This window comes from Pipra filicauda, unplaced genomic scaffold (assembly GCF_003945595.2).
Source record: "Pipra filicauda isolate LSUMZ 115617 unplaced genomic scaffold, ASM394559v2 scaffold396_size653610_pilon, whole genome shotgun sequence".
NCBI classification, from domain to species: Eukaryota; Metazoa; Chordata; class Aves; order Passeriformes; family Pipridae; genus Pipra; species Pipra filicauda.
This window is the reverse complement of record NW_024104527.1, coordinates 627,056-649,964: the sequence shown is the minus strand read 5'-3', so window position 1 is coordinate 649,964 and position 22,909 is coordinate 627,056. Positions and strand designations below refer to the sequence as shown.

General features: G+C 43.7%; 1 protein-coding gene across 5 annotated transcripts; it reads left to right on the top strand.

Annotated features, from left to right (window-relative positions):
* The first annotated feature begins 402 nt into the window (after positions 1–402).
* On the top strand, positions 403–21,741 carry LOC113995111 (protein PRRC2C-like). Of its 5 annotated transcripts, none has more exons than XM_039385120.1 (12): positions 403–514; positions 2,187–2,288; positions 6,315–6,528; positions 7,358–7,561; positions 8,247–8,368; positions 8,929–9,065; positions 10,940–11,174; positions 11,613–11,735; positions 13,231–13,449; positions 15,411–15,514; positions 16,727–16,853; positions 17,810–18,258. In XM_039385120.1, the coding sequence occupies exons 1-12, from the start codon at positions 491–493 to the stop codon at positions 18,056–18,058; spliced, it is 1,860 nt and encodes a 619-aa protein (XP_039241054.1). In that variant the 5' UTR covers positions 403–490; the 3' UTR covers positions 18,059–18,258. The 5 variants fall into 5 exon arrangements, with proteins under 5 accessions (XP_039241054.1, XP_027590668.1, XP_039241053.1 ...); XM_027734867.2 differs by lacking the exon at positions 17,810–18,258 and adding an exon at positions 20,282–21,741 and having other exon boundaries at positions 404–514; positions 8,256–8,368; XM_039385119.1 differs by lacking the exon at positions 17,810–18,258 and adding an exon at positions 20,282–21,741 and having other exon boundaries at positions 404–514; positions 11,613–11,720.
* The last annotated feature ends 1,168 nt before the right edge of the window (positions 21,742–22,909 follow it).

Here is a 22,909-nt window from a genome sequence, read left to right as displayed (position 1 = left end):
GCTACAGAAAGCTTTCAGCCAATATATTTTACTTTTAAAGTAGGCTAAAAGTGCCCACAGATGGCTGAAGCATCTTGGGTGTCAGGTGATCGTTGGTTGCACCATCACAGTTCAGTATTAAAGTGCCCAGGCAGTACATTGCTCTGAGTGTTCCTGCTTTACAGACTGTGTTTTGACTTGTCTCCAGATGTACATTGTGAGGTCATGAGGCAAACTGTAATCTCCCAGGAATTCTTCTGACCTCAGTAGCAAGTCAGCAATAAGGATTGCCAGACATGCCTTCTAAGAAAAAAAAAATGGTTTGAAGTTCTAATCTTCTGTTGCTTGGTGAACAGCTCCTGTAGGAAGGCTGACACCTGTCCAAGAAATTTGAATCTTAATTTAGGTAAGGGAGATATTTTAATGGAATTGTTTTTCTTCACAGGAGTCTGTAACAGACTACACTACACCTTCTTCTCATCCTAACACAGTGGCTACTAGCAGTACAAAAATGGAGGAGACTTTGGTGACGAACGTAAGTCTATTGCAGTGATCATCTTGACTTTGAAGACAGGAAAATATTTTCACACTTCTTTAAAGCACCAAAAAGTGCCTTCAGTAAACAAGTCAACATGTTCCTTTCATGTGAACTAGCTCTGTGTTACCCAGTAATCTTACTCTGAAGGACATTTGGTTTGATTAGTACCTGCTCATGAATTCTTCGGGTATTTTCTTGTCTTTTGAACTATCACAGTGAGCTAAAGAGCACAGAAAGTGGAGATGTTCATAGGGACAATTCTAAAAAAGCAAAGACAGGCATAATAAGGGAGTGTGTTCTTGGCAGCAGTTGGGACTTGACCCCTGGTACCAGTAGCAAAGTTCTGTACCTGAGGTTGAAAAAAGGCTTTTACAAAGAAAGCAGTTTTGAACTGTAGCCTGAAATCACAACAACTGCATAGAATGGTTTGTGAAAGCAGACAGGAGGCTTTCAGGTGTTCAGTTGCCGTGGAGGTGAGATGTTTGCAGTCCTCAAAGCCAGTGATCCTGACTATGTGAGTGTGGCACAGTGATTGAGAGAAGCAGCTGGGTTGTGACTTGAGTGTGCTGGGACATCAGGGAGCTTGGATCTCGTGATTTTTGCTGTTAGAGTAGCAGAAATAGAATTAGCTGAGAGTCACATTGATTGGGGAAAGAAGAATCATACAGTAGGATCTTAGTTTTTTATGAGGATGTCTTGTGAATTCCATCTAAAAATGCTTTTCAGCTTACTGCAGCATCATTTTGAAGCATTACTGGTTGAACTTCTTATTCTTCTGCTGGCTTTTGTGGTAGTGTTGTGGTTTGTGCCTTTGGTGGTTAGTTTGGAAGACCGAATTCTTTTGTGTTAATGATATCCTGTCCCTGTGGATGTGGGAGTTGAATTTCTAACACAGGAATTAGGGGCTCCTGGCCACAAAGGATCTGTGCCATCCCCTGCTTCAAAGCTTCAGTATCTGTCTTTTGGATTAGCCTTATCTCATCCAGTAGAAGTCCATTAGCTGTGCTATGAATGGAGAAAGGAATGGCTAGAAGTAATAGACTGGCCACTGCAGTATTTTCGATGCATTTCCTTTGAACCTTCTAGGAAGTGCATCGGTGTTTTCATAGGCAAAGATAGCAATAGCATTATGGCAAGTTTATTTCCCCAAGTATCACATCTTTCATCTTTTGAAAGAGAAAATAACTGAGTTCAGTTATTGGATGGCAAATCTGGTTTAGTTTGTTTCATGGTCCTATGACTTTGCAGGTCTATAAAAGCTTCCTCTTTTCGCAAACTACATCTCAGAATTCAAGGTCCTGAAGCCCCATGTACTGTATTGGTACAAAAAAGGACAGATTTGGCTTGGGGAGAATTTTTGCATATCAGTAAACTGAAATGGTACTGGAAGTTAAATCCCAAAACAGACAATTGGTGATTGTTTATGCAGAGGACATGGACACCTTAGAACCTTAGTCTTCAGCCTCTTAAAAGAGATGAGAAGCATCTTGGCACCTACTGAATGGCCTTTCCCTGCCTACCAAATTTTCACCTTATTTTATCAGAATCTCCCTGCCAAATGCTCAAGCCTTGAAGAAATTGTAGCTCACTTGATAAAGCTTGAGCTTTGCTTTCTGGGGCTTTTCTAGTAGACGTAGTTAGAATGTGATGTGTGTTGCCTGCCTTTCAGGTGCCCCTGCCCCACACCCTTCCCCTCCCTAGGAGGGAGACTTTACAACAGAGCTCCAGCCTAACTCCAGTTTCTCCCGCTACCGTCGACCTCACCCTCAAGGTATGTACCACATCCCTCTAAGGGTCGTTTTCTTGCATGCAGGGGAAAAAGTTAATGGAGAACTTGCTGGTGAACCTTTTTTTAGAGCCTTCCTTTGTTTCCTCTGCTGAACTGCTTTTGCATATAAATGGATGGCTGAAACACGAGACTCTATCAAAAGATGCATTTAAATTATAAATTTCTAACCCCGTTTTGCATTAACACTTGGCATCTCAACCAGTCTTGGCTCCCACTGCCCTGAAAACCAAGATCCCAGTGTTTTAGCATTGTACCATGGTGCTCATGGCAAGCCATCAGAATCCAATGAGGATTTTTGAGAGTTTAGCTTAAAATAAGTAGCCTGGTTTGGTATTAAAGGCTTTAAGGAGTTGCTTGGTAAGCCGAGCTTGATTTCTTCTTAGCTGTAAGCTTTTGGTGCAGTGATAATGTGGTTTGGAGTTGGATGGCTGAAGTTCCAACTGGTGAAATGTAGGTGGTGTGTTGGTGTCTCTGAAGGGCAGTTAGATCAGCGAGTCAGAACGTGTTTGGTTGTGTTATAAATGTTCTGTTGTTTTCTGCTCTCCAGGGTAGAGCAAGTGTGTAGAATATTTTGAATGGTATTTTCCTATTTTGTTAGATTTTGGACTGCATTGTATAACTCACTAACACAGAGTTGGGCTCTAGCTTTGCTACTGTATTTTTAGAAGTTGTTGGTCTTTTTCATTTTTTTGGTGTCCTAGATCTGCTTTGTGATTGTGACTGCAGGTGACTGAACCAGTAGAAGCATTGTTGCTGCTTCTAGTATTGAGGAAGAGTGATGCTTGAACTTAGTTTCTCTAAATTTTTTGAAGAAATTAAACTAGAGATTGGATGCAGAACTAACACTTTGGAGAAACTTGCCTGTCAATCCCAGTAAGACTTGTCTCATTGGTGTCATTTGACAGCTGCTTGCTTGTGTTCTCTACAGATGATAGATATTAATGTCCTCTTGTTCAGTCTTTGCTTTTCTTTTGTTAACACTTTATTTCCTAAAAAGTATAACATCTTTCTAAAACAATAGACCAGCAGAAGTGGGGAGAGGACTGGAGAGGGACAACTAGTTTAACAAAAACCTAGTTTTCTGTTGCATTCTTGTGTAACCAGTTAGCATAGTCTGACTTTCTGGCGTCTGTGAAAGCATTGTCTGCAATAGTGGTCTGACTGTTTAGCAGCTGGAGATCTGAATCACATGGAATACAGGTGGGAATGTTACTGCAAAGAGTGTGACAACATGCCATTGTGGAGCAAACTATGGTGTTCGTGTCATTCATCCTGCAGTTTCCTTTTTCTGCTGTTCTGGTTTTGGTCGTTTCTCAGTGGATGATAGATTTTGGATGTGCGGTAACAAAATATGTCAAAGATTCATGTTTTGAGGCTACCTTGAAGAACCTTCTGACGAAAATCTGAACAGAAAAGCATTTGGAAACTGCTTCTCCCTAATTTCCTTATTCCAGCCACTGGAGCTCTACCTTCTGTTTACAAATGCTGAAGGCAACAAGCTTGTTTGGAAGCACACATTGAAACTGTCACCTTCACAACAGGCCTTCTGGTCCAGGCAGAGCAGAGCCGCTCTTTTGGCATCCTCTTCAGTATAATCCTTGCTTTTTTTAAAAGATACTTTTGGAGCAGGAGAGAGTAAAGCATTTCCTTTCTTCTCTTAAAAGAACATGATCTCCAGGTTCTGCCTCCATAAAGGATTAATTCCTTGCACCTCCTCTTACCTCCATCCCTTGTCACAGAGAGCTGTCTGTGAAGAGACTCAGTGGGGAACTCAGCCATAATCAGTCCCACTACTTGGCATCACTCTCCCATGGTGTAGGTGTAAGGTGCTCCTATGGGAAGGCTTGTTGAGGTCTCATTTCCTTGGAGTAACTTTGCTAAAGACACCTTCACTAAGACAGACATCCTCTTAAGGGCTTGGCTGATAGGGCTGTTGGTAGGTGAGGAACTGAACAAAAGAAAGTCCAAAGCCCTCTTAAACTGAGCTGCCTGACCCTTCCACGTTCTGAGGTTTCGTCTAAGATTCCTGTGTAAGCATCTGGTCTGGAATCTGACACATTTTGACTTTCTGATCACTTGGACTTTGGTGCACTGAAGGATATGCGCACTGGGATTTATCTCCAGCGAAGGTTTTGGGTACTGGACCGTTATTGCAGTGGGAAGGCACCAGTGGGTCAACAATAAAGAGAAGCCTCAAGCAACCACAATCTCCTCCTTTCCCCATAACTGAGTGAGCAGTGAAATTACTGCACTAACCCCAGCCTCACTTAATTTAGAGCCTCTTACTCCTTCATGTCTGGTCTGTAGGTGGTGCTGCATAGACGTTCCAAGTGTACCAGTCTCTCTTGCATCTTTTTTTTCGGCTTAAGAAGTTAGAGGTTATTCAGAAGCTCTCTGAAAGCAAAGCTGTTAGAAAACTCAGGACTCTGTTACGTGCCCTGGGTATAACAAAATGCATTGTGTAGCTTTTGCTATCAGTGGTTTCTCCAGGACATCATGAAACTCACTGAACATTGCAGAAGCTTCTGTACCTCTGTTCACACATTCACAGGTACTTACTTTCTCTTAATGCCAATGCAATACACTTAAGCAAAATAATTTACAGTAGGTTAGTAATAAATTTTGAAGTTTGCCCTGTCTGTAAGAATCAAAATCAGTTTGGAGGAGAATGTGTAGGAGAAACAAAGAATGATTGCTGGGGAAGATGATCTCAACAATGAAATTAGGTGACTTGCCTCTGAAGGATTCAATGTGTAACTAAGTTTTCCTCCTCACCCTTTACTCCCTTGAGGAATACAGAACTCCCATTTTCCACGTGGGTGTGTGTTGATACCTGTTACCCACTTCTTTTGATATTTCTCTGATATCTTTGTCACTTCTGAAGCATCCAGACAAATAACCTCAGCCACGTTTGGCCTGTCTAGACTGTGCCTAACTCATGTAAAGCAGGGTGGGTTGACAGGAGGACTTTCAGAGAGTGCAGGTCCCAGTTAGGGGGGACTTTCTTGATCCAGGCAGTGAGGTCAGACATGTTGGTGAGTATTTGCCCCTTTATATAAACCATTAAAGACACCACCTGGCCTTGAGAAACTTAAAGTGAGCAATTCCAGCCTGTGGCATCCAGCTCTGCTGGCACATTTTTTGTTTCAACTGGAGACAGCTGAATATTGTACAGAAATCCCTGGACCATGTTTGAGCCTTTAAATTAGGGAGTGTAGTCTGAAACATTAATATTTCCCTTTCAGTAGTCCCTCAGAAGTGTCTTAATTTAGATTTTGAATTGTGTGTCTAATGTAGCAATAATTAGATTTTATTGGCTGCAGTAAAACCATAGTTCTTTCCGCTTTGGTTGGAACATAATTGTGTATAGAATATTTTGAGTTTCATCTCCCTTGCTGTGCAGACATAAGCTCATAATTATTATAGAAGTAGAGGAGCATGAAGCATTTTTAGCTTTAATATAAAGCAGCGTGCACAGGCTGTGCCAGCTCGTGATTGTTTCTTGAGCAGCAGTGGCTTTGGAAATCTAAACTTGACTACTGTCATGTTTACTGAAGTGTGCATTAGATATTTTTGGTGGTCACTCAAAAGCAATTCATTTACCCAGAAAGCAAGGGGCCGTTTCATTTAAATGGCCCAAGCAACTTGTAAGTAAAGGACTTGATGGAAAAATTTAGAGTAATTTCTTACCTTTCTTTTGCTCACTGTGTCTTTGCTCTTCATGTCAAACAAAACCAAGCCAAGTTAGTGTGAGTGAACTCTCTTTTGAGCATTGAGTGTTAAAATGATGATGAACTGTGCACGTGTGCAGTTGGAACAGATGATAAGCTCCAACCTCAGGCTGAATGCTTTTTGCATGAACAGAGTTGCACGATTACGGTGCCTATTCAGAAAGAGGCTCGCATGAAGCCCAAGTTGCCTTTAGACTGACAAAAACTGTGAAGAGGAAGACTGTTTGACTAGTTGACACTTCTTAATAAATGAGGACATTTATTTTCTTTTAAATAGATGGAGTCTGCACGCAAAGCATGGGAGAATTCCCCGAACATGGGGGAGAAGAGTTCTCCAGTGACCTCGGCAGCGTCTCCTATCGCAGGTGGCAGTGGCAGCAGCAGCAGTGGCAGCAACACTGGGCCAAGCAGTGGCACCTACAGCTCCTTCTCTAGTGCATCAATGCCTCCTATTCCTGTGGCCTCAGTTACACCCACAACTTCGCTCTCAGGTACCGCATGCCGAGATCATAGTATTCTGTTGTATTGTTCCTTGTTCTTCAAGAGATTGGATTCCCTTTGGAGTTGTTAAATGCAAAGCTCACAAGTTTTACGTTAGTATAGTGTCAGATCTGAACAGCAGCTTCCCAAATACCTTTTAGCTAACAGGGAAATACTTCACCTGTTTCACTTCAGTCAGCTGAAAATTATACTAAGATGTCTCTCTGCCTAAGCTACTCATATGGACTTGAAAGAGGAGGTAAACTTCTCTTGGCTGCCTTATTGGTTTCATTCTGTTCGACTGAATGAAGGAAAGAGCGAAGTAGATTTTGGGGCAGAGGATAGTTCTGATATCCAGCTAATTGCAACTTCCCTTTGTGCTCTTGCTTTTTGAGTTAAAGCCTCAAGAACTCATAATAAACCCCCTTCACGAAAGGCAGAGCAAATGTCCAGCTGCTCTTCACAAACAGTGCTGGTTGCCACCTTCGTTCTTGGCACCAAACAAAAGATGCTATAGCTGGTTAAGTCTTCATGCCTTGGAATATTAGAATATGTTCCCAAATCTCAACTGAAGCCTTTGAGAAAAAGCTTTTGTAGGCTCCTGTAGCTGAGAAGGAGATGTATAATTCCTGAGAAGGGAGTGTATTGCAGTACTTCCTATCGTGAACTTAACAGAATTGTCTCGTGTTTTTGTCATGTTGATGGAAACAGCTGCATTGGGTTTCAGTGGTTTTTATCAGTTTTTGCTGTGCTTGCATAGCTGTCCCAAAACTTGGACCACTGAACGATGAGGCTTTGAAATATCTTTGATTGATGTGTCCCTTGCTTCTCCCCTCCAAGGAGCCGGAACATACACCACCTCTTCACTGAGCACGAAGACTGCGAGCACCTCTGACCCTCCTAATATCTGCAAAGTGAAGCCCCAGCAGCTGCAGACAAGCAGCCTGGCTTCTGCCAGTCACTTCTCCCAGCTGAGCTGCATGCCATCCCTCATTGCCCAGCAGCAGCAAAGTCCCCAGGTCTACGTGTCCCAGTCTGCAGCAGGTAATGGTGTTTGTGCCCGAGAAGCCACGTGTCTGCTTTTTTGGAGTTCTGAAGCTGCAGAGTTGAATTTCGTTCTGGTTTTCTCTGCAGTAAAGACAGAATGATGTAGAGCATTCTGTAGCAAATATTCACTAATTGTGTCTTGCTCTAAATCTGCAAGTTTCTGTCAGTAAGTACAAAGATAGTACTGTGTTAGTTCTTTGAGGAAAGTAAATTTGAGTCTCTTAATGCACCATTTTTCTGTTGCAAAATTGTACATCACTATTTAAGAGCAAAAGTGATTGTCTTGATTTCTTTCTTAAAATGCTACAGGTGTTTAGAATTGTGACATATTTTCTTTAAAGAAAATCCTACATTGAGTTAACCTAAATTACATGACACTATAACATGTTCTTCACCTTCCTTCACCCGAACACCTTTTTTTGGCCAGAATTTGTTGCTCACCCCCCCAAAATTGTGTGGGATTTAAGATGCCTGTGTGAGATGGATAGACTCTGAGGGAGAGTTGGAAAAGATACCAAAGCTGGTTAGACACCAGCTCTCCAGTTCTGTGTCTTCTCCCAGGCTCTCTGGTAGCAGTCACGCTGGGAAGTAATGACAGTGGCTGCATGTCTAACTCTGGATGAAAACCTCTCTAGCAGGGAGATGATTGGAATCAGGTACTAATTGTATTGCTCTTCCTGAGGTACTACAGCTCAGATCCCAGCATTTTATATGGATACAAGTCATCTGTTCAACACCCAACATGCACGTTTGGCACCACCTTCTCTGGCCCAACAGCAAGGCTTTCAACCAGGGCTTTCTCAGGTACTTGGGGATTTCTTATTCTCTGTTTTCCCCTCCCTGTCCATATTGCCTTTAAAGTTCTACTGATGATCCAATGGGGAGAGTGGGACTAAAGACTTGACAAGAAAACAGGTCATGAAACCCTTGCCATTTCATTCTGGTGCACGCAGGGGGTGTTTGATCTCTGCTGTTGCTGAGAATTAAAGCATTTGTCGTGAAAGTTGAGAAAAGTTTTCACTCACAAATATTTGTGAAAGCACATATTCACAGGAGGTGTTTGTGGTCATGTTAGTGCAGGCTTGCTCAGCTTTGGTAGTACAAAATTATATGCAATCTTGTGCAGTTGTTTTGTACACAAATCTAAATGATTAATCTAGTTTCGGCTGGTTATTTGCAAGGAAAAGTGCAAAATTCAACTAGAAAGTAATTTTCTTAGTGGCAGCAATACTATCTCTGCATGCAGCCTTGGGATTTGACATTCTCTGTTTACTTTTCATAAGGCTACACAAATCACACATCAAACTGTAGCTTTTCTACGTGGCTTTTGTCCTTGGATATTTAATGTTTTCTTTTTTATGCAGCCCGCTTCAGTTCAGCAGATCCCCATCCCCATCTATGCACCTCTGCAAGGACAGCACCAAGCTCAGCTGAGTTTAGGAGCAGCACCAGCTGTTTCCCAAGCCCAAGAGTTGTTCAATTCCTCCTTACAACCTTATAGGTAGGTAGCATATGCAGATTTCTTTGGGTTTTGAGTGGCAGAATTTATTGAACTTGATTCCCTGCAGACTTGTGTTCTGTGCTCCACAGCTGCCTCATCTTCCTGTCTTCTCCAAAATCTCTTCTATTTGTCTGAGAACTCTGTATGCAGATTGTGTGTCTAGTCTGCTTGTACAGATTATGCATGATAGTTGTATCTTTAGAAATCCAGGCTAAAAAGCTGAAAACATCAGTATTTCATACTAAGAGAACAGAGAAAGTCTGTCCCTTTAATTCAGCAGTTTTCTAACCAAACCAGCACTGGAGTCATGAAACACTTTGAAATCCTAGTTTGAACTCCTTAGATGGTAAAAACTTAACTTCAGATGTGTGGGGGTAGCTGGCTATGTTTTAGAATGTTTTCTGTTTGCTACAAAAGATAATAGTAAGACCAATTGGCATTGGTAGCCAGACAAACTTCCACTGTAAGCCTTTCCAAAGCTTCCTCGCACTTCCTATCAAAACTGACTCACAGCGGTATAATTCTGACCAGTGCTGTTGGTTTCACTTTGAGGAAGTTTCTTTGGAAGTTTAATTGGAGGGTTTTGCCTGGGCTGTAGAAAAACCTGCTTGTTGCAATGTAGAAGACTGAAGCCACAGAAAGTTTAATTAACTACATTTGTATCCTGACTTTGTGCTTGGCTGGCTTTGTGGGACCAAGTATTGCTTGTCCTGCCACAGCTGACAAAAGCTGTTGCAAACAGTTGGCTAACTGCAGAAACACAATCAGTTTGGCATGTGCTCCAGATTAAATAAATGCTTCTGGCAGAGGAGGATAAGCTTTGAGAGGTACAAGTTGCTGGTTGAAAAAAAAATGCAACCAAAAGTGAAAAATGAACAAAAAAAAAAACCTGGTAAAAAATTTTGTCTGCGTTGAAGAAAATCCTCTGCATACAATGTGGAAAAGTTTCTCCAGTGCTCAGAGTAGGACTGTAAGAGTGTTTTGCAGTTAAGGAAAGGTACAAAACAAAGCCAGTCCAGGTGGTGTAACCCAGGTGTTGTGTCAGACCTGCACATGGCCACCACAGCAGTCGATCAATGGGTCCAGTGCTGTGCTCACACATATCCACCATATGATGAACTAAAAAATGTTTGTACATAAAACACTCTCCTCTGAGCTCCAGAGCTTTGAGAGGGGCATTTGGTTAAAAAAATCTTAATTCTTCAGTCTCAAGGTGGCTCTTAATGGAAGTGTTTGGATAGGTATTTCAGATGGACTTAAGACAACCTATCTGTGGTGCTTTGCTGTACTGGCTTTGGTCTTTGTTTCTTAACCAAACTGCAACTTCCCCATGCTGATGACAAAGGCATTGGATATCTGGCTAAAATTAAAGGCTGTGTGTGGTCTCTTTTGAAACTAAAACATTCATTTGGAAGCTACAATTGTCAGTATCCAGTGATTTAACCTGTAAGTATTGAAAGTTGGACTGTGGAGTCAAGAGAACAAAGCAGTTTATTTATGACTAAGTGGAGCTATTCACGTGTGCTTCCCTGCCATCCTACCTTATAGCACATGAACTAAGAACTGACAGCTTCTGTATTTTACAGTTAAGTTATCCAAGAACTGTTTTAGCTTGCACATGCAAATAGATAAATGTAATTAAAGATTTTTAGTAAAAACCTAATCCTTTCTTTTCCTGTGGCCTTTAGTAGCCTCTATTATATTGTGTACAGGGTAAATAGAAAAAAAACCCTTCCTTTCTCACGTGAAAATGTGTTCAGTAGAGCTAAGCATTCTATTTCTATTTAAAGAATATAAGCTGTGCTCCTAATTTTTGGTGGCTCGTTGTTGAGCTCTGTCATCATTTTTATGTATGGTGCTTCAATCCCTTGCAGATCTCAGCAAGCTTTTATGCAGAGTGGTTTGTCTCAGCCGTCGCCAGTGGTTCTGTCTGGTACAGCCTTACACAACTTCCCAGCAGTCCAGCACCAGGAGCTTGCTAAGGCACAGTCCAGCCTGGCATTCCAACAGACTTCTAACACACAGCCTATCCCCATCTTATATGAGCACCAGCTTGGTCAGGCTTCAGGACTGGGAGGCTCTCAGCTCATTGATACACACATTCTGCAGGTAGGAAATGCTCCAAATGAAAAACTTCTGCAGTGGTTTGATACAGGACATCAAATCTTGCTCAGCTCGGGATAAGCCCACCTATGTGGTAACAGTCAAAGTGACAGGAAGATTAAGACACTTGGAAGAGAATGTTCTTTTAATTTCATAGAGGTACATTAGCATAATCTCTGAATTGAGGCTTGTTCCCCAAATTACAGGGCTCCTCACACTTCTGTCGTTAATTAGAGCTTCAGGTTGAATTTCTGTTATGGTTGATGATAAAAGGCTGTTGTACCACCTGCAAATGAGAGCTTTGTCACAAACTGAAACCCTCAGGTTGTCAGTTCCCCATGCTGTGGTTTCTGCTGCACTGGTTGATGTCCAGAGGGATGTCCCACACTGCCTTGGAACTCTCCTGAATGCTCTTAAGGTAATGGTATCTCTTGCTGTCCCTAGGCCAGAGCTACACTCACTCAGGCTTCAAATCTCTACTCTGGGCAAGTTCAACAGCCTGGCCAGAGCAATTTCTACAACACTGCACAGTCTCCCAGTGCTCTCCAGCAGGTAAACTATGGCATGGTAAATTCCCTAAATTGTATTCTTCTTAAAAGTGTGTTGTGTTGATGGTGTCTGTGGGGTGGGGGTAGAGATGGGGGCTCAGAATTTTTAATTCTTCCAAAATGCAAGAATTTCAAGTTAAGAGCTACAGCAGCAGCCCTGAACCAGCTAATTGCTGATAAGTTATATGGCCCACAGTTCATGTTGATCATTTGTCCCTGGCATCCTTCTCTTAAATAGTTCATTTTCCAGTGATGGACAAAGGTTTAATTGGCACAGTGGTGTTGCTAATTGATTGAGGCACATGGTGCTTTTATGGGGGGAAGGTATCAGGGATGGTGGAAGGAAACTCCAGGTGCTTTGTGCAGCCTAATGGTTGACCACCAGATCTCACTGAGATGAAACCCAGTGATAACAAAAGTGTAGAAAATAACTGAGAAGTCAGCAAATAGGTGATGATACAGGGAAACAAGACAGCCAAGGCAGTAACCAGGAATCTGTATCAGGAGGTTTGTAAAACACCTCCAGTGATTTTAAGGCTTTTTAATTCTTTTGTGAAAGAACTGCTTATTAGCTGTGTGCAAGCATTGTCATATTCACAGGATGCTGTCTAGAGGTTTCTATCTTCTGGTTCAGTTTTTTTATTTAAGTGGCCTTAAAAAAAAAAACAAACTTCTGATGGACTGATTTATTATAGTAGCCTACCTCATACACATGAAAAGTTGCCAAGACAAGAAATGTAGAAGAGTCATGAAAAAATTGGATCTCATCTATTGGAAATCTAGCATGAAGTTTTAAGGACCTTTTAGAAGGGTTAGTGATTATAATGTGTTCAGTCCTGGCTGTCTCTATACTTTTAATCTGTTATCCTGCAGAGCAGAATCCTAGTAAGCCTTTTTTCTAGTCACACTCAGAATATAATTTTGCAGGTTGTGGATCGTCAGAGTAGGACATGCAGTGACTTCTGCCAGTCAGGTCACTGCTGTGGTATTTTCACACTTACCACTCTGTGGTGTTTTCAGCCCACAGCACTCTCTGTAAGTGCAAGCAAGGGACAGGCTGCAGTTTGTTGGGGTTGTTTTTAACTTCAGACTGCTGGTTGTTGGAACTCATGGAAAGTTAAATCTAGTTTTCATCCCAAACAGTGTCCTTTGATGACTAAAATTGTCTAAGTAAACAACTAAGCCAATCCAGTCCCCTCCCCAGCTCACTATTTTGTTCTGCTTTTGTTTGAGTTAAATTTACTTCTTCATACAGTGAAATCATGTTGAAGGATGTTGACGTTGGGAGATGCCATGCAACTTTGTTTCTGAAAAGCAAAGACCCAAATGCCATTAGAATTGATTATAAAGGCAGACTGAACAATAAATTAACTTGTTTGCTTGCAGCTCTCTGGGTAAATGTATGAACTCATTAAGCCATTTGCCTTGAATAAAGCTGAAGTTGTAGAGCTACTAATGAAAGTTAAATAATGGCCTTTGTGTCTGTTACTGGTGATTCTGCACTTTCTTTCCAGGTGACGGTACCTCTGCCAGGATCCCAGATTTCTTTGCCCAACTTTGGATCCACAGCACAGCCACTGATTGCCCTGCCCCAGTCTTTACAGCCACCACTACAGCACACACCACCACAAGCCCAGGCTCAGAATCTGAGCAGGCCTGCACAAGTAACCCAGCCTTTCCGAGGACTGATCCCAGCAGGAACTCAGCACAGCATGATCGCTGCCACTGGAAAGGTAACAGCTCTGGTACATCTGCAGGACTGAAATTATTGGGAAGCACAGCCACGTGTTGGGTTATACAACCAGCATGTTGACTTACACCTAAAAATCTGCCTCGGCTCTAAAAGGTAGGGAGGGGAAAACAGGAAAGGCAGTCAGTGCTAGTGCCTGAGTGACTGGGTCTGTGTGTTTTGTGAAGGTTTAGCTAGGGGTCTGTAGCTACTGGTCCATTTGCACTGTAGGAGTACCTGGTTTGATAGTGACTTTGTGGACCACTAGGGCATTTTATGTAGAAGCCATGTAGAAAATGGTAGTGAACCATTGTTAGAGCAGCTGGCAAACAACTGTCAGGGCTGGTGTCTGATTCTGGTCATGCTTGTGTTTGTTGCTTTGTTTCTGGACTCACACCAGAGCAAGTTGTGTGGGTTCAAGATCTTCCAGTGCAACAAAGTGGAGTTTTAGGGGCTTCAATGGACTCTGATCAGCTCTGACCTTAAACTGGAATTAAACTCAGCAAGCTGCATATTAAGAATGTAACATTTTATGCAAGACAGAACCTTTGATGTGTAATTAAAACAGAAAGCTGATCTGGCAGCCGAGGAAAACTCCCTGAGTGACTGCTCCAGTAAGGAAATAACACTGAAATAGTGTAAGAAACTTGAATATCTAGAGGGGAATTCTCTCCTTTATCTGAAGCTGCTAAGGTAGTTGCCAATGAGTACATGCATGAAGCTGGCTTGCAATCACAAGGTCTCTTGTCTTAGATGGAATCCCAGATTTACAGGCACCTGGGATTTTTGGATAGTGTGCAGCACAAGACAGCTGGAGTAAACTTACAGGTGAGCAGTGGCTGATAACACTGGACATGAACTCAGCTAAGGTTTCTGTCAGGTACAGCAAGATCTTTCCCCACCTCAGGGAGTAATCTGCCTCTGGAGCTGCACCTGAAATCCCTACAGCCTGTGGCCTAGATTTTAGGGTGCTTTGGAGTATAAAATGACCCCGCTGTTCCAGAGAATTACAGCTGTGATAAGAGAAATCTCTCTCGAGCGTTAATTCCATGTCTTGGGCAGTGATGGCACCCAGAGTTCGAGACCACCCAGATGGAAGTGTTCAGCCTGTCACCCCCAGAGTGTATGTGATGATTTTGGCACCGGGCATTTTTCCAGCTTGATGAGATCTGGCCAAATCTTTCCACCTTTATAGTTGTTATGAGCCCACCTTGCAAACAGCATGTTTCCTGCCACAGTTGTCATTGGAAAATGATCACTCATTTCAGCAAAAAATGAGGATGCAGTGGGTTGGTGTCCTTAGATGACTCTCCAGCCCTGCTCTAAGGATTCCATCATGTTCCTGTTAGAGAAAGCTTAAAACAGCCTCTCATTTTTAACTGATTTATTGTTGCTGTTATGCTTCATGGCCCTGTGTGGAAATACACTGTTGCAGAGACTTAATTTATTCTGTTCAGTGTATCTGCAATATAGCATGCAAGATTCATTGCTCCAGTTAGTCTGCAGATCTTTTTTCCTTGAATGACAGCTCCATTTTGCTGTGCTTTAAGGTTTTTTTTTATAAAACTGGACTATTTTATGTCATTTTTCTTTTCAGCATTTTTTGGGATTATTTCTAAATATTTTCACGTGGTACCTGAGATGGGAATCTCAGATAATGAGATTTGAACTTCAAAACATTTTTTTTTTTTTTTTTAGGGCCAAATAGATGAAATTACTCTCAAATCCCCTTTCCTTGTGCAGGAGGATCAAGTTAGAAAGCCACTACCAAGTGCCAGATAGTGCAGGAAAATTGTACAGAGAGGTGCTTGTGGTGCTGGGCTTATCCTAATTATAAGAGTCCATTCTCCAGTGAGGCTTTCATCTCCACTTAAATTACCTGTTTTCATTGAGGTAAGCTAACAGCTGCTTAGCAAATCTAATTTTTTTAATTAGAATTAACATGTCAGTTGCTGTGTTTTTCAGATATCAGAAATGGACCTGAAGGCCTTCGGAGGTGGCATTGATGTTAAACCTGGAACACCACCAGTTACTGGCAGAAGTACTACTCCAACCTCCAGTCCCTTCCGGTAAATCTGCCTTAAGCTCAGAATTCCTTGAAATCAGAGCTAGAAAATGTACCTAGTCATGCATGAGCAGCCAGTTCTGAAAGGTATGAGGTGAGGGGCCACTGATGTAAAATACAGTGCTTAAATCTTAGCTTACAAGCAGCATTCCAGTAGATCATCACATCTGTTGTAGTTAAACACAAGTACATAGCTCTGAAGTAAAATGTGAAAAATATTTTTTGATTAACTGAAACTAAACACGTCACGTGAAATGACCTGGGATTGTACCAGTAGGGCACTGAAGTGGCAGGGAAGAGGTACTTTGGGATAAACTCTGTGACAGTTTATCTTAATTGTGGTGTTCTAAGTAAAATCACTTAAAGGCTTAGACAGCAGTTGTGGCAGCAGTTCTGTTTAAAGGGGTAGGGGTTGTTGCAATATCCACAAGCTTCTCACCAATGAAATTAGTAAGCTAGGCAGCCTCCTTCAAGTTCACACAGTGCTGGTGTGTGTGGAGCTTAGTTGGTGGCCCTGCCAGTGGTGCCCTGCTGCTGGTTTCACCTTGAGTGACTGTATCACCCACAGTCTGCATGTGAGAGCTCCCTGCAAGTCAAGCCCTGTTTCCTAAAGCAGGCTGTTCGGTCTTTATTTTCTCTGAGGGTTGTTTGCTGCCCTGCCCCCAGATAATCTTTCAAGCTTCATGTAATTCATGGTGATTGAACACCTTGAAAGTTTTAATGGAGGGTCACGTTCTTGGCTAAGTAAAACAGGGGGAGTAGTGTTTTCTGTGAATTCTTGAAATCTGTTCAAGTGCATTTTGGAAGGTTTGACAACAGGTCAGAGTTGAAGCAGCTGCAAATGTTCACTGCCTGTTGTGACAAGCTCTGAACTTGCCACAATAGAGCAAACAGTGTGAAGGGGCAGGACTGGGCAGGGGTGGGAAGGGGAACACACTTCTTACATTAGTATTTGTGTCGTGAATACTTTAAGGAAAGGTCTCTTTCACACAGACATACCCTGGAATCTTTCCATATCCTAAATATTTCTGATTATGGTTTCTCCTTGTATTCTAAACTTCTGAGTTTGTTTGCATATAGATGAAGCTTCACACCAGCTTCTCGAAGAGATTAATTTTTTTTACCCCTCCAATGCTAAATTTCTAGTTGTAACTAAAGGCAGAAACATCCTCTGAATGAAAGCAGTGTGATTTTTAACTGGAGTTCTTTCCCTTAGGGCCAGTTCTACAAGTCCTAACAATCAGTCCAATAAAATGAACAGCATTGTCTACCAGAAGCAGTTCCAGTCAGCAGCTGCTGCTGTAAGAATGACACAGCCATTTCCTGCACAATTTGCACCCCAGGTAGGTGACTGGTGGCTTCCTACAAACAGATTTTTTTTCTCTGTATGACCTGGTGACTACCTTGACTGTGTCTCCTCAGGCTTTATCATGGGGAGATACAAAATGGCATCCTTAAAATGAAATGGCGTAAGAAAGCTGATTTCAAAGCAAAAAAGTACCTCTCTGATGTTGCTAACTAGTAGTGCTGATTTTGTGGTGTTGTGCACACTCAGGAATGTAATACAAGTTGTGAATGATGTAGAACAGACAGTGTTCTGGCTTCCCCAGGCAGCTGTAATGCACCTCGTCCTGCAAAAACGGGTCACTTGGTTGGGGAAGGGGAGGAGCTTTGTGTCTCAGAAGGGTCCCAGTGCATATTTTAAATGTTCAAAGACAAAGCAGATTTGCAGCTCTGAAGTACTGAAGGAGCAGTTCAGGTTGGAAAAGATCTCTGAGGTCAAATAGTCCATACAAGGCAGGGCTGATGGCAAAGGGTTTGATTTGCTTTGGCATTCCAGGGAGCACAGCTTACAAGGGTGGTGCATCCCTGTTACAGGTGTCTCTAACCAGGCTGCTAGGGAAATGTAGCCTCTCTAAAAATGTAGGATATTTCTGTCTTTTAGCATTTGGAGTGTTGGACTGCAGGACTTGTGGATTTGATTTCTGGATTGCCACTAGCAGAAACTACATCACCTTTCCAGGGCTGCCTTTCTCTAGTGGCTCCTCCACTGCCTTGTGAGGGTTTTCTCCCTTTTTACATGCTGGGTTGAAGTTGTTGGTGCTGCTTTCAGCCACAGCAGCACTGCAGGGCTGGCTTTTTCTTGGAGTTCAGGCATGGCTTTTCCTAGCAAAAAAGCCTGTTTTCTTGACATAGCAGAGTAGCAGCTTTTCCCCCTTAAAGATAATGCCAACGTGCAATCTAGTTGGCGATTTTCTAATTGAGAACTGTCTCTTCTTGTTGTTTTTCCCCCACTTAGATCCTCTCTCAGCCTAACCTGCTCCCTCCATTGATAAGAGCCCCATTTACTAACACCTTCCCAGCGCCTGTTCAGAGGCTGCCAGTAGCACTGCATAGTCAGATGCCGTCTCAGATGACCACAGGCCTTATGAGCCACCCTCAGTTACCACGTGTGGCCAGAGGTCCTTGTGGATCAGTACCTGGAGCCAGAGGCAGTCAGGCCCAGGCTGCGCTGAAGGCTGAACGAGACATGAAGGTTAGTATGTGAACAGCAGAGCTGCTGCTGCCACCAGTTCAGTCTGACAGCTCTAGGGCAGGGATGTGTCTGCAAATCAGGGCTTCAGGAAAAGGCCTCTGGACCCAAAGCTGGTAGCTGGGCTTTTAACAGCTGAAAGCAGACCTTCTCTAAGCCCTGTTGTTTTTTAACAAGAATTTTAAAATATTTGTAGGGAGCTTCCTTTCTCAGGTGGTCCTGTGGTCAGCAGCTGTAGAGCTGCCACTGCTGTCCAAGGCAATGTGACAACGAGGTGTCAAGAGCCTGGATTTTTATTGAATGAGCGATAAAGCTTCACGCCTGGCTCTTACCTCTCATTTCACACCCCAGCTCTGAGCAGCACTGTGGACCCTCCTGTTCCAGCCAGCCTCACTCCTTGGGGACTCTGAAGAGTCATTTCCCAGTGGTTTGAAATGCCTGTGGTTAATTCTCTGTGGAGGAATGCAGTACATGGTGCACTGCACAGAACAGGGGGTTGCATTTCAGTAGCAGGGGATGACAGTCATCAAACTTGTTACAGCACTTTGGGACCCTTCAGGTCGAGGCAAACTCTTCTTCCCACGGCAGGACTGCAGTGTGGGATGTCTGTAGGGGCACCATTGGACACTCAGCCTATTTACTGCAGAGTTGCTTGAATAGATGGTACTTAGGAGCTCCTTCATCTACTGCCATTCAATGTAACACATGCACTGTTATATAAAAGCAAGAGAATGTGGTGGTCTTGGTTTTGCATGGCTGTAGGAGAATTCGTTACCCCTTAAATTGTAGGTAGTTGGTCCATTTAGTTTCTAGCACCGATTCATGCAAAGACTTACCAGGTGATGCTTCGTGTATTGTCTTGATTCTGTATTGTGCATTGAATCTGGCCAGTCATAGCAAATACTAATACACAGTTCTGGTTTCCTGAACCTCCCTGCAAACACTGTGGAAAGGAATGAGAGTTACTCTGTCACACTTGGTTACTTGGGATCAAGTCATCCAGCCTTAACCTCAGGGGATGGCTGAAATCTGGGCTAAAGATTTCAGGTGTCCGCCTGGCTCCAGTAAAATCAGGCTGTTGCTGCAGTCTTGCACACCAGAGTTCACAGGTTTGTTTTCTGTTCTGTTGCTGCTTGAGTTACTTGGAGCAACTACACAGTGTGAGAGCCAAGGCCTCTTGTTCCAGGCATTTGCTGTTTTGTCCCCCACCCCGTTGTTGTGTCTGTGTTTCCCAGCTCCATTTTCTGAAAAAAAAAAAAAAAAAAAAAAACCAAAAAACAAACCCACAAACAAAAAAAACCAAACAATAAAATACTTGGAGAGGTACATGGCTTAGTGCCTGTATTGCAGTTGGGGCTCCTTCTGTTAAGATACACCTTTTTAATTTAAAAAAAAAGATTTTTGACTGCATTGGGCTTAATTGTGCAGTTTCCAAAAGATTGAACTCTAATGGAACTCCTGCTTTGCCTGAGTGTGGGCAGGAAAGCCAAGTGCTTGGTGTGAAGTGTCTGGTCTGCACAGTGGAACTGGAACATGTCGCAGGGCAGGGTTACTGGTAGGATTCAGAGGAGGGATTTGAAGGAAGCCAGGCAGTAGTTTGTGCTGCCTGGGACGAGTGCTTGCTTGGAGTGGGAAAAGATAAGGCTTCAGCTTACATATAGCACAGTCTTGAATCTGGTTCACTTGCATCCCCATTGCAGGTTCTGAAGTCTGTGTTCAGAGCCACGGGGGGGGGAAATCTGTGTGCTCAGAGTAGGCTGTGGTGCTGTGAGAGCCCCTGCACTCCGAGGTGCAGCGCACACGACAGGAGCAGGGACAGCTGGAGTGCCCTGGGTGCCCACGGGAGTGTCCTGCACACACCCTCTGGCCACGTCTGACCTGTGCTGAGGGGGGAGCTGCAGTTTGAGCCTGCTGTCAGCAGTGTTTATACTTCTAAAGCTCTGCAACAGTAGTGGCATAAAAAGATGTTAGATAATGCTTCAGACTGTTGTCCTTGATCCTCTTTTCCTGGGGGCAGGATTAGGAAGAGGAAGGGAGGCCTAGGCATGAAGTTAAGCTACTGCTGAGGAGCCAAGCACCCATGGTGACATCTGGAAAGCAACTGGATGGACACTGCCTTTCTAGGAAAGTCTGGCCACTGCGGTCAGTCCTTTCCCCTTTGTTTAGGAAATACTTTTGTGAAGTCACTCTTATTCCAATGCCCTCTCTTCAGTAAACTTATTTTCTCCCTCTCTTAAGGCAAAGCAGAGAGCAGAGGTACTTCAGTCCACCCAGAGATTCTTTTCTGAGCAGCAGCAGCAGCAGAGCAAACCCATAGGAGGCAAAGCCCAGAAAGTGGAGGAGAATGGAAGCAAACCCCCCGAGGCAATTGCTGATTCCTCAGGAGTCTGCCAGGACAAAACGGAGGAGAAGCCCGCGCCTGCACCCGCTGCCACACCGAAACCTGTCAGAACTGGACCAATCAAACCTCAGGCAATCAAAACCGAGGAAACTAAATCTTAGAGGCTGTGTTCCCATGGAGGGGGGCAGAGGGGAGGGTGGGCGAGGTGTCAGCAGCATGAGTTTGTGGCCTGAAGGCCGAGGCAGCAGCCTGCTCTCCCTGCAGGGCTCCGAGCAGCCTGAAGGGGCACAGGAGCCATCAGCAGTTACAGGTGCAAACTGCTGGGTGTCCAGCTGAGCTCCTGGGCTCTGGGGGTTTGTGTCTCCTCTGACAGCATGAAGGCTGCTCTCGGTGCGTGCACGTTCCACACGTGTGCGCGTGTTTTGGCTTACACACCTTCTGCTTCCCACGGTGAGAAACATGGAGAAGTGGCAATGGCAGGGAAGAAGGTGGTGGGGAGGCATGTTCCTGGCTGACACGATGACTTCTCTTATTTTCTTCAGGCTCTGATCTTCAGCTGCTATTTATCTTTTTATAAACCCATGAGTATGACAACATGCAGTTCTGAAGATGGTGCTGGGCCAAGTAATGTGTGTTAAGTTTTTAGTGACTTAAGAAGCTTCTATCTTGTAACAAACAGAGGGATCCATAGCTGGCAAAATTGCCTTTGCCACGCGAGGTCTAACCTAACGTGACACAGTGATGCTGGTGGTGTTGGATTTCCCTCTGGAGGCAGTGCTTTGCTGGCTGCTGCTGCTTGGATGACAATACTCTGCATTTAGATCACCACATGAAAACGCTACTTGGCCACCTGTGTCCTCTCCACCCGCTGCCCCCTCAGTGGCTCTCACCCCTGGAGTTGAAAGGTTCGTTGCATCAATAGTCAGGTTTGTTCCGTTCACCCCTGTCCAGGTGTCTTTATATGATGCGAGTGGTCTCTAAACGGTTCCAGTTTCTGTCTGTGATACAGCAGCGAGCACTTAAACTGTGCCACGAGAACTACAGAAACCTTACTGATTAATGAGAGTTGATCTCAAAGGTGCATTTTCATATCAGAGCTGAGTCGCACCACCTCCTTGCCCACAGTGTGCTGGAAAGTAGAATCAAGTCAAATAAATGCCTTTTTAATTGTATCCTCTAGTATTCTAGCTGTAGGACAGTACTGTATGATACTTCTGTGAATGTAAGATATCCTGTACCTGCTTATGATATGTAGTAGTGACTGTGCTATACTGGAGCTGTTTTTAATAATGTTATTCTAGAGGTTTTTTTTCCAGACAATGATTGAAAAAGCTAATAAAAAGCACCAGGTACCACATCAGTAGCAGAATTTGCTGGTTTTTCCTTGGATTTTTTTTCCTTTTTTTTTTTTTTTTTTTTTTTTTTTTTTTTTTTTTTTTTTTTTTTTTTTTTACATTTTTTGGAAGGAAGAGTTGAAAGTCTAATGTGTATAATTTTGTTCAAATGACTGCAGAAGCTGGAAAGGCTGTTGCTGCTATTGATGCCTAGTGAATCGCTATTGGTTATCTTTTTATATAAATATATATATAATTTGAATTTTTGGAAACTCTAGCTGTGATGTCAACTTTGGAAAAAAGTATCCCACTTGTAGTGTGAGTTGGCATTGTACAGAAATTAACAGCCATATTGGTCTAGAAATGTTAAACTTAATTTTTTTTCCATTTGTACAGGGGTAACGCACTGTATGAAATATGTACGGTCTTATTTACATGGGTTTGATTACAGAAACTAATAAAGTATTCTCTAAATAAAGCCCCCGGGTGATCTGGTGATTGGTGCAGCGCTGCAGGACGCGATGGGAGCGGTGCCAAGGGAAAGCAGGCTGCTGAGGAAAACACTGGAACAGCTCATTGCTGTACCCCCAGCGCTGTCACGCTCCCTCTGCAGTGAAGGTCTCCCGGGATGTGGCTTCCATCTCTCCATGGAAGGAGCCTGATGGGTGTGGTTGCCACATGTTCCATCTCCAGCTCGTGGGAGCTGCCTGGCGCTGGTGGTTCCCCAGGGAGGAGCCGCTCGGCAGAGGAGACTGGGATGTCCCCAGCTGGTGAGTGACAACACCCCGGCAGCACCAGGGGTAAAGGCAAGAGGTTTCCTGCCAGAGAGAGCCTTGGCCTGAGCCTTCCCAGCCCCCCCGGGCCCAGCCCTGGGATGTGGGGTTCAGGAGAGGCAGGACACTGTCAGCTGCCACCAGGGGAAACTTGCTTCCCAGCCTTCTCATGTTTGGTCTCCGAGAAGTAATTCCTGCCTTGGGAGAAGGCGCTGGTTGGCTCTGCACCTCTGAAGAAAGGGCAAAGCCAGGCAGGGGTGTTGGGGGGCAGTTGGGCAGGTTGACCTTTGGTCAGGGGTGTTGCTGCCCGGCCCCACAGTGGGTCAGGAAGCAGCAGACTGGGGCCACCAGGAGAGCTGGAGCCCTGCCCGGGTTGGTGCTGTTTGGGGGTAGAACTGCAGCAATATGGAGTAAATAA